General features: G+C 41.5%; 1 protein-coding gene across 4 annotated transcripts in view; it reads right to left on the reverse strand.

Annotated features, from left to right (window-relative positions):
* The window catches only part of Pka-C3 (Protein kinase, cAMP-dependent, catalytic subunit 3), a 54,830-nt gene extending 44,147 nt beyond the window's left edge, over window positions 1-10,683 (reverse strand). For 3 of the 4 annotated variants that reach the window (XM_022789073.2, XM_022789074.2, XM_022789075.2), the window contains exons 1-2: window positions 10,100-10,683; window positions 3,691-3,897 (exon numbers count right to left, since the gene is read on the reverse strand). In XM_022789073.2, coding sequence (XP_022644808.1) covers window positions 3,691-3,791 — 101 coding nt within the window. In that variant the 5' untranslated portion in view covers window positions 3,792-3,897; window positions 10,100-10,683. The remainder of the gene's footprint in view (window positions 1-3,690; window positions 3,898-10,099) is intronic. The other variant, XM_086976855.1, reaches the window with a different exon arrangement.
* Window positions 10,684-10,806: the final 123 nt, after the last annotated feature.

Genomic DNA, 10,806 nt, shown 5'->3' on the forward strand with positions numbered 1-10,806 from the left:
GCGATACTATTTATGTAATTAGAAATCTATTTTTGCTTCTGTTGCGTTTCTCCGTGGTGGGATAGGGGCCCTGTCAAAGTCGTCAGAGTGATGAAGAGCCTATATCACCATCACACATCGAATTTGCTGGAACGAAATGTTTTTGCTGAAAAGACCCACTGTACGTTCTACTCACGACGCACTATACAGCGCGGTAATATCCACGATAGCAGCATCACTGTATATCGGTTCTAGATATCCGGTGGCTTCTCATCACCTAGTTTATGAACGCCACCTATGGTAGCCACCTACAACGAGTTCGCTGTCGTGTACGTATACAGTTAGGGTTGGTTTTAGGTGGGCGTACAATAGAGCTCTGCGTTAGGTTCAGTGGCTTGCCTACCTACGCATACGCCGCCCGCTTTTAGCGAATTTTGCTTATCTTGAATAGGTCAACCGGCAATGTTGAGAACACCATTGCCTAGGTTTTTCGGGCGTACCACATAGAATGAAAAACCAAGATAAGAAGCGTGACAGCTTTATGAAGGTGGCGTTCTAAAATCAAAAGTAACAATAACATTTGCAAGGCTTCTTCGGAGGCCTTTTTAGGGCGAGAGGTTTAGGAACAAGTACAGGGCCGAATGAAAAAAACTACAACGAATTCAATCAGTTAGCTTTGAAGATCTGGACGACTTGAATGTAAGGCTTGCAACTGAGCCCCCTATGCTTCGAGTTTTACATCCGGTATCGCTGTTAAGCATTCCGTCAGACAGATCTTCCATGCTGGATAACTGCCACTGTCCTGAGCAATGGGACAACAGAAACGAGCTTCAGACGGCTAGCGCTTTAATCTACGGGTATGCAAATCAACAGACTCGTGCTAATGCAGCTAAAACCGACGCAGATGAGACCCTACTGAACAACAAACGCGTTAACGGACAACCAGCCCATTAGATACTTGAAGACTCCTTGGTGATGATTATCCTTGCGCTGGATGCTGGGGTTATGCTGAGTCCACAAATGCCATAAGTGATGCGCATGGTTGCAGTGTTATACATTTTCGAGGAGTTCCCCTAGGGGCAAGAACAAAGTTTTTTCCCTCGACATCTTGTGGCCACTTAATGGATTTCCTAGGTAAGTTTCGCTGGAAAACCAATTACCGGGCTTTCCAGTGAACTTCTTATGAGTACCTGGTTCTTGACTGCTTTTGATCTTTTTTGCACAGCGTCGTACCGGGGCCATTTGCACGAAGACAGCTGCCCAGTCGAACTCTCCTAACCCAAAGTGCGCAGCTCGTTCAGAATGACAACTATAACGTGCAAAATCAAAAAGGTTTCGGTTATGGAGGCTTCGTAAGGTAACCTTTGGAAAATTGTGAGAATTCTTTCAAAGCATAAGATATACTCAAAGAATGTAGTATCTTATTTTCGGACCGGACAATATAAAATATCTAATTCTCTGAACCCTCAAATCGCGCTTTCGAACAGCACCGACGCTTGACGTAACGTGCCCTTTCAAAGCACGTAACCTTTAGAGAGAACAAGCGACTAAGGCAAGCATAACTTGAATCCTACTTTATCGTTGCCCAGATTAGCATTTCCGATGTCCATATCTTGTTTTGAGACAGTGACCGCTTCGCTTCGTTTGCAAGCCTCCTTCGCTTACAAAATCGGTCAGCTAGACTTTAGGTTAGAGAAAACTTCGAGCACAATGCAAACGTATTGGGATTATGTGGATAGCATCACCTGTAACAATTGTTTGTTATCGATTTGCTTACTAGCATCGGAATATTGCTGATAAAAAACACTTTTTTAGCCATATTTTTCATTTCCTTGCTTCACGATCTGCTCGCTCACACTGATTTCTTCGCTGACTAATATCACAGCTAGAAAAGGGCTGAGCTAATCGAGCTAGTCAGTCTCTTTGCAGCTCGTTGTAAAGTCTTTTGAAATCAACTGACTGTGTCAAAGCGCGCAGTTAACCATCTTTGGTTTCACTCAGTATACATCCGTGGATATAGTTTCTCTCTTTGAACCAAACAAATCTGTTTTTCATAGGCCGAAAAGAACATCTTTGCTGGACGCATTTATTAATTGCTTTCGATCACAGCTATACTTAGGGGCCTAAACCAGTCATCAAAAAGAACCTGCCCTACTTTTTCAACAGTAACAATGCTCAACGTTGTTTAGAGGCTCATGAAATTTTTGACTGAATACGAGGTAACTTGGTTGTTGAAAACCTCAAACAGAAAGGATCCAAAAAGGTTCTCGGTAGCCAAACGAGTTCTTAATTTTCAACCCGCAACAACATCGGACCATAACTGATATTCGTTAATATTCTAAACACAAGGCTAAAGACAATTTTATGATCTTGTTTTTTTCGAAAGAGTTGGTTTTGTTCCGGTACCAGTTATCACAAACGTGTCTTCATTCTGATGTAGTGCGCTGTAGATACTGGCGCGTCACAATATAGAATGAGTGAGTTTTATGCTTAATATTGATATACTGAACTGATGGGTGGCTGAATATAAATCATGCCGGCCTTACAAACTTACGCAAAGGAACTAGTGAAATAAGCAGGAAGCGCATGCTGACAGGCGCCATCGGAAACAGTCGAGATAAAGGAATCAATGGATATACACAATCGAAATATGGCTTTTCCTTTAAACTAGCATGCCGAAATCAAACAAACCTCAGACCGAAGAACCGTACGTTCTTAGATACGCATGTGGTAAATACGCCGGTAAAACAGACACATTGATTTGCCTCTATAACTGTTATTTCAGTTGGTTCGAAATGGACATGTCATAGAGTATACCTTGGTCCTAATCTGTTGCTATTTCCAGGAATAGTAGGTGACGAGGAACATTCAGGCGAGTTCTAACGGAAATCGTTAGAAGGGTGAAACGCAGGAATATATGGTAAAAATATATATGTATAGTGTGCAAGATAAACAGTCTCTTACAAATCCAAATGTAGCATCTGTTGCTAATCCGTCATCTGACTGGGAAACCCGTTGCTAACGGGAAGCCACTATTAGGATTTTAGAGCAAGAATCGAGAAATGCTATGCAAAGTTAGCCTTTAAATTTTTGGTGTGTTCTCTTATAGATACGCTTCAACGATCCCACAATTGGGTATGATAGATAGCTAGCTTCAACACTTTTTTTTTTTTATTTCAACAACAACTCGTAGGGCGCAACTATGTCTAGGGATCAGAACGCAGTATCAGTAAAGGATAGGTGAGTATAGAACGAATATTAAGCTCAAATAGTGTGCTGACTGTGCCCGTGGTAGAAATAAGATCGATACTCTGTTTTTTACACGTAATTTATAAACGTGTCCAGCCAAACCAAAAATACAACAAAAACGAAGCTAAGCTTCTTGCAACTGTGTCACCACGATCACCTGTGTATCCTATGCGTAATCGGTAGAACGTGTGTAATGAAACTTCTTCTTTTATGCGATAACATCTATGAAAGCCGAAATTTCTTACCGTTCCAAAGAACGTGTTGATATAAAATAATACCATTCTGCAAAACAGGCCAGTCTACTCTCTCAGGCCATCAACAAACAAGAACATCTCTGTTGGTGTTGATTTCGACACGATACACATGTATAGTGTAATTATCTATCCATCAATTCTTGTGCAGGTTCAGGTTTATATTTGGACCTTGGGACACCTTTTATACTTTTGCGTAATCGATTCATACCTGGGACTGTTGGAATAAGCAGTTCGACGTGCCATCATCTCCCTCTTTTCGGCAGGGAAGTGGCAGTTCTTGGCGGTGGGTACAGCTCTGCAGCACGCCATAGCAGTGTTCTCTGACGGCTGCAGGGGCTGTGTAAGAAGCCTCCTTCCTACGCGACAATCCTGTGTTCTTGTTCAGTCAGTTAGACAAAGTCAACGTCAAGTCCATCTGCGAAATTAGGGAACAGCGGAGCACGTATGTATTATTTATTAGAAATCATTAAAATGTGTTCTGCCGTAATATACACCAGCCGGGTATATACCTTTATTCGAACTTAAGCTCAGATGGGCTTTTTATCTTAGTTTTATTAACAGTATGACCGATTATTATTATTATGGAAATCAACGAAATGTCAAAAAGAGAAAGCAGCGCCTTTGTTAAACCTGGCTACTTTGCTTTTACAAAATAACTCGATATTATTCAATAGATAAACAAATGTATCATACAAGAAACTGAAGGACGGCACTACCGCAGAGCCTATATTAAAATATTGAAATGTATGTGATGCGGGCGAAGCTTTGTATTCCATCGATTTTTTGAATGAAACTGGTAACGATTTGCCCTGCTGTTGTCAGGCCGTAGACGATGCACGAGAAGAGCTTCATACCAACACGTACCTACCCTTGTTTGACCAAAATTAGCCTTGTTTAGACATTAAACTCTAAAACGTGAGTAAGTACCGAGTGTAAAAATCATACAATCAGCATTATCAAGCTTTCAAAAACGGGGCCAGCATTTTGTGTAGATTGACGCGAAGGTATCCTAACAGTAACGTGCAAGTAGTGTTTTGTAATATGACTATGGGCAAACGCAGTAAGATATTTGATTTGGTGCAATTTAAACTTACAAAGAGATCCTCAAAAATAGCCAGTAGTATTTTTCAGTGAGTAGGTAGAGGTGAATGAATTGCATGATTGAGCTAATCTAAAAATATATATAAATCTAGAAAAAAACTTGATCGTTGTCTTTAAATGGGTTGTCTGTGTTCCTATAACAATTCGACTCGGGCTATATACTAGTGTGACAATGAGAAGCTGAGTCTGAAAGACAGTGTCTCACGTTGTTCCAAAGCTAAACAAACGAGCCCGCTGTTATTACGTCTTTGCTAAGCAGATGTATATCGTTAAGGAGAAAGCCTATCTGTATCATCAGGAAATTGCCTGGTCGATCGATTGCCGACGAGAACGCTCATTAGCAAAATGTCAAAGGCAACCGCAGCGTTTGTTACAGAAACTGAGTTTTATCACAAAAGCAATCATTCGGCTGATAGTAAAAGCATACTGTAAGTGATGCAGATCTATGAAAATCTTGTTAGCGTTATTATTTGTAGCTTCTTAAGGGTGATACTTTATCATTTCGATGTACCTACTTGTTTTGCACCCGACGATACAATGCTCCGTTCCTAGCCTAATTAAGGTTTACGAAATAGAAATAACTGACGAAAGCAGAGCACATTTGCATTCTCTAGTTTAAGAAGTGTAAAAACATATTCCGTGTGCTTGCTCGTGGTCTGGTGATTACAGTGATTTGGAGGAATAGAGGTCGTGTGTGCTTCTCCGTCAGGGAAGACGACGTCTGCTTAAGTAGAACCTTTTACGGTTATAATAGCGAGATTTACCGAAACGCAAATATCATATTTCGAAATGTCCTGCACTCGTTTATATCCACATAAGCTATACAGAACGTGCCTGCACAGCTTATTCGTCTGAAGCGTGCACCTTTCGAAGTAGGGGGTATAGCTGTTTGTGTTTGTAATAGAATACGTCTGTTTTTTCTACTAACTTCTGACCGCTATATTCACTTCTGCCAGGCCGAATCGGTTCCTGCTGTTAGAAGTTGCACGTTCGAAAAAAAGTTCGCAGTCTTCAAACCAGCATACGCAAGATATTTTACTGCAAATCGCAAGAAACGTCAACGAGACACTATTCTAACGAGTCGAAGAGCGGTACATAGATGACGTCTATTTACGTACAATCATTAAGAGCTATTGGATCCCCGGTTAAGGGTAAGGCTCGAAACATTACTACTTTGAAAGCAAACTGGCAATTTGGTTACTTAGTATGCAGCATACATATGCAACTACCGTACCACTACTAACTACCGTACCGATCGTATGGTTTGCGCTTTGCCATTAACTATCGTAGGTTTCTCTTAAACGAGACCCTAATGCCTATGATGTGATTCTGGGCCTGGGCGGACAAGTATGGGTGGATCTTATCGTACGTTTGCTACCCGCGCATCGAAATATGCGTAACCGGCTTTTCTGTTGTAAACCCATTCACTGTTAGTACTGCTTCGTCGTAAGACCTGCGCGGGAAACGAACAGAATCAGAAACAAGATTCCCAAATACGAACTAACTGTTTTACGTCATTTGACATTACGCTTTGCAATGAAGTGGCGCGCGGTGGTTCTATGAACGAAGTCGTGCTTTTCTGAACGTGCGTCATCTCAATTCTACACAAATTTTCTCGGATCAACAGGTCCCGGTTCGTATAATGACATTACTTTCAAATCACCTTACATTGGGTGTTAATGACGCCAATACCGATGCCTTTAGCCCTGTCATTAACCGGATTCTGGTCGAAGTAGTCGATTTAGGGAAAGTAATAAAGTTCGCAACATCGGTAAAGGAAGCATCATTTCATAAATTGGCCGGTCGATAAAACTGTTTATGGTAACAGTGACTCGCGTTCAAGGAAGCCTTCGTTCATGCCTGATCGACACATCAAAATACACCGTCAGGAAGACCACCGTCAGGAAACTGAATTGGGACCAAGACCGTCTCGGGCCTCACGAAATATGTAAACAAGTTCGCTGTCTTCCATACATAGCAGACGGGAATCTATCGGGATTAAACGCCAAGTTGCGATATATCTTGTAGCTGTCGACATTTTCTCTATTATGTGACTTCAAGTCACGACTAGAACCGGATACGAGTAAGTAGAGCCGCATAACGCGTACAATTGTTCTTGCTTAATGGTAACATTGTTGACAATTTGAGTTGTTAATTCACTCGAAGACGCTGAGAAGCTAAGGTAACTGTTGCCCAGCCAAACTACTATTTCGTTAAACAAGGCGACAACGAAGAATGCGTGCATTTCAACTACGTTGCATTTACGTGCACAGATTGCCATAAGCCGCCTTGTATTTTCTAAAACTGGTCCTAAGTAGTAATAGAACAAACATGTGCCTAGCGTTCAGGTGCCGAATCTAACTTGGAACCTACGTAACTTGCACAAAAATCAAGCTTATTTATATATATATATATGAGACATACAGAGCAACGACGTATGTATGTAAGCCATTACCGATATAGATATTCAATTTGAATATCTGAACTACAGCGAAATTCTCCGAAATACCACTGGGTTTTCACTTAGTTCTTATTAGGAATTTGAGCACTAGCTGAAGATGAAGAATCTTTTTTATGCCTAAGTCATATAGCACGAAGACCTTTGACTTTTACCCTCTGTTTGCATTATTGAAGTAAGTCGGCGGCCATGAAGTTCCGCCGCGAAGACCGCTCTGCTGCTACTAACACGTTCGATATAGATAGCCCGACCTTGAAGTACGTGACCAGCTTTAAGTAGCAAGGTGCAATTGAAGTAGGTAGTACATTCAAAGCTTCAGAACTCACGAACATCTCGCTCACTATCATACTTGTATCTTCCATGACGTGGACAGTGTAACAATTCTAACTAGATAAATACCGTTGAATATTTGAGAAATCTTAACAATAAATCTATTAGCTATGGTGATATTTGCGCATGCGCTACTGCACTATTATTTTTCAAACAAATACAAAACATCTAAAACGGTAGTACAACACTCCAGTGTTGACGCCACATATCTTTTATCAAAAATCCACAGAACAGGTTGTGGTAATGTATATTTCGCTGTGTATCGCTATAGAATTAAATCTACGGGTCGCCAAAATTTGCTCGTCAACGACTGTTTTACAGAATTGCAAGGAAGCGTTATACAGCTAAAGGAGCTTTTATGCGGATCCTTAGTTCTATTTTAACCTCGCCTAGAAACTTTCGTTTGCCTGAATAAAGGACGGTATCAGCCAAACGTTCGCCCAGGCACATCTTGCATAACTTTATCTGTCTCATATCGACCTGACCAACGGTGCTGTGTAGTTTAGTAGTATACCTCACAAAATACTTTTCAAGTACTTCAATATTTTAGATCGTGAATTGTGCTCGTCACCGTTCCATACACATTGATTGGTCTTCGTATAGCCCTATAAGCGAAAATCGAAAAGAGTTAAATCACAGAGCGGAAGTGGTCACTGCATAAAATGACCACCGCACAGAGAAGTCAGCTAGCCTCAGGGCAGATTGATTGTTTCCCGAGCGGTGTGGCAAGTTGCCGCCTTTTATTGAGACCAAGTTTCGGTTTATAAGAAACATAAGACACTTGAGGAGCGTCAGCTTAGTTGATTTCCCATTTCGATAGTAAACTCTCATAAACGACTCACTCAGTTCCAAACTGTATGGTCGCATAATCACAAACCGTAAATCCTCGTGCTTTGCATAGCTTATGAGTACAGGATAGGGTATCTAAACTGAATTTTTATAAAAACGTAATTTGAAAATCGTTATTAGAACTGCATATACATAAAAAGACGCGGATAATTTAACTTCTGCCTGTTCAATGTAATTATCACCCATCGTGATTACAGCTTTAATTAAACCGTTCACAGGCCTTATTAAGAGTCCTGTTTTCATTTTTGCGAGTGCCCTTTTTGACAGTACGACTAAGCAGGTCGACCCTGTCATGCCAAAATCTATTGGGCCTTCGTTCAATAACGCTCTATACATCGTAATTCAACGGGTTCAAAGCTAGGCTCTCCGGCAAGAATAGGTGCTTATTCCAGAACACGCTCATGTTCGCAAACAGCCAATTGTGCACTAACCGAGGAATACTTCCCGGTACCATCTTGGTAAGAAACGTGTAGTCTACCTTCAGGTACTTCAGCTATTGCAACAGTTCGAACACATGCAGATAAACTTTTTTATTTATACATTTGTTTGATACATTATATAAAGACGCTGGTTAAGAGGATAAGCAACATTTCGATGAGAACCAATAGTGCTTCAAACGCCTGGAACGCGTATGGACGTGGGGTGTGACAGGACGCTCTGCTCGCAAAACGCACGACCTTACTGACATGCTCGAGACGCGGCTTCTATCGAAAATGCCAACGAACAATAGCTTTAGCCCTATATTTTCCAGATTCGGAACCTTATAGTATATACCAATATGTGAATATGGTTGCAGCAAAAAGTACCGATCGTTCACTTCTACAAGACCCGAATCAATTCGTGAGTAACCCAACTGCCTTTTTGCATAGCCATTTTCAAACATTCACCGCTTTTTAAGTTGATCGAGGACAAATCCACTAAGAAAAGCAACTAACTCTATATTATACGCACAATGACGGTAACGCGGCCGTATTCTTGACATTATTAAAACATGCCCATTAATGACTACGGAAGCCTGTGTGTACTCGACCCTCCGCAGTGCAGCACCAACTCACTGCTTTATGAACGGCTATCAAAACGACATTGGCCTGACGCACTCAACATCATTCAGCCTCTCGGTCAGCCATCAAAAGTTTCAACTTGAACGAATCTAACAAACCCGTCCGTCCGCTTACAATGGAATGGACATCAAAAGAAGAGTAGGTTCTTTCAGGCAAATAAAAAAAATACCTGTCCAGCTTGTGGATTTGATGCCGCTTGGCCATCATAGCTGACTGTACAATATATGGACTGCAGCGCCGTGTTCGAATATCTTTTGTAACAAACCAGACGGATTCATATGGAGCTGTGTATAAAGTTTGAGGTGTTGTTTATTAATCCACTGCGCTGTAGTTTTGTTCTTAAGCGTGGCTTCGTCATACCATAGCCTCATACGTTTATACATGTTGAATATCGTTTGATAGCACCCGCGGAGAACTGGCCCCATCCAACATAGATGCATTACTAAAACTTAACGTTACCGTTCAGCCGCTCGTATCGTTAGAACCAAACTTTTTGCCGCTATTACCGCTTCTATACTACAGACATACTTTCTCTTTATATATGTATATATTCTTCGTTTATTCATCATTTATATCCAGTTAGCAATAAATGCAATGGCGTTGACTCTAGTAGTATACGAAGCGCCGTTCTACCGCTAGTTACATTGTCTATCTACAAATGAGGCAGTAGCGCAGAGAGACGCGACGACGCTTCTGATAATAGCAGACTGAAGTAATATTGAAGCAAGGCAGTGACATTGTTGAAATTAAAATACAGTCAACTATTACACATATATCTACGAAGTGACAAATAAGGCTGAACTATTTTTCTGACTCACCTATGTGTCAAGGTTCCATCCACCACGGAAGCCACACGTATTTACATAGTCTATAATGTAAGGATTTCCAATCAAGAAGAACTTGACTCGACTTTCTCAGCGCTTGTTACAATGCTCACTAACGATGCAACACGGACACGAGTCCTTTTATGCTTCTTCAATGAAGAAATTTGGTACCTACTCTCGTTTACTTCGTAGCTTCACCTTTTTCCACTAGTTATTGTTTGCAGCATGACTTGTCTGGCACCACAATCGTTCGTTCAGCACGATCAGTAGTTCAATTATCTGATTTGCTACGTACGACAAAAAAAATTACTCTGGTTGTTATCAGGTCGGCTAGGGTAAACGTGCACGACGCACGCGATCTGTTTCCTTGGTTTATTACTGCTAGTACTGCTGCTACCGCCAATACTGCTGTAGATCGAATAAGCTAGTGGACTGCGGCTGTTCGAGCTGGAAGGCCGTGCTCATGTGGCCTGGGTAGACTACCACCGAGGTTTCTAATTCGTTCGCTAACTAACTGCTGCTTTGGTCCGTCGGTCGATCGGTCCGTCGGTTTCTGCCGGGCTCAGACCCTCTGCTGCTACTGCTGCTGCTCAAACTACACTCACCGGCCGAAGCGCATGTGAGAGAGGACGGCGGGTAGGTTTGCTGAGTGAGGGCCACTGAATCTACTAGTTTGTCTATAGCTAGGTAAAACGAAGAGC

The sequence above is a fragment of the Varroa destructor genome, unplaced genomic scaffold (genome assembly GCF_002443255.2).
Source record: "Varroa destructor unplaced genomic scaffold, Vdes_3.0 BEIS01000001.1, whole genome shotgun sequence".
Taxonomy (NCBI): domain Eukaryota; kingdom Metazoa; phylum Arthropoda; class Arachnida; order Mesostigmata; family Varroidae; genus Varroa; species Varroa destructor.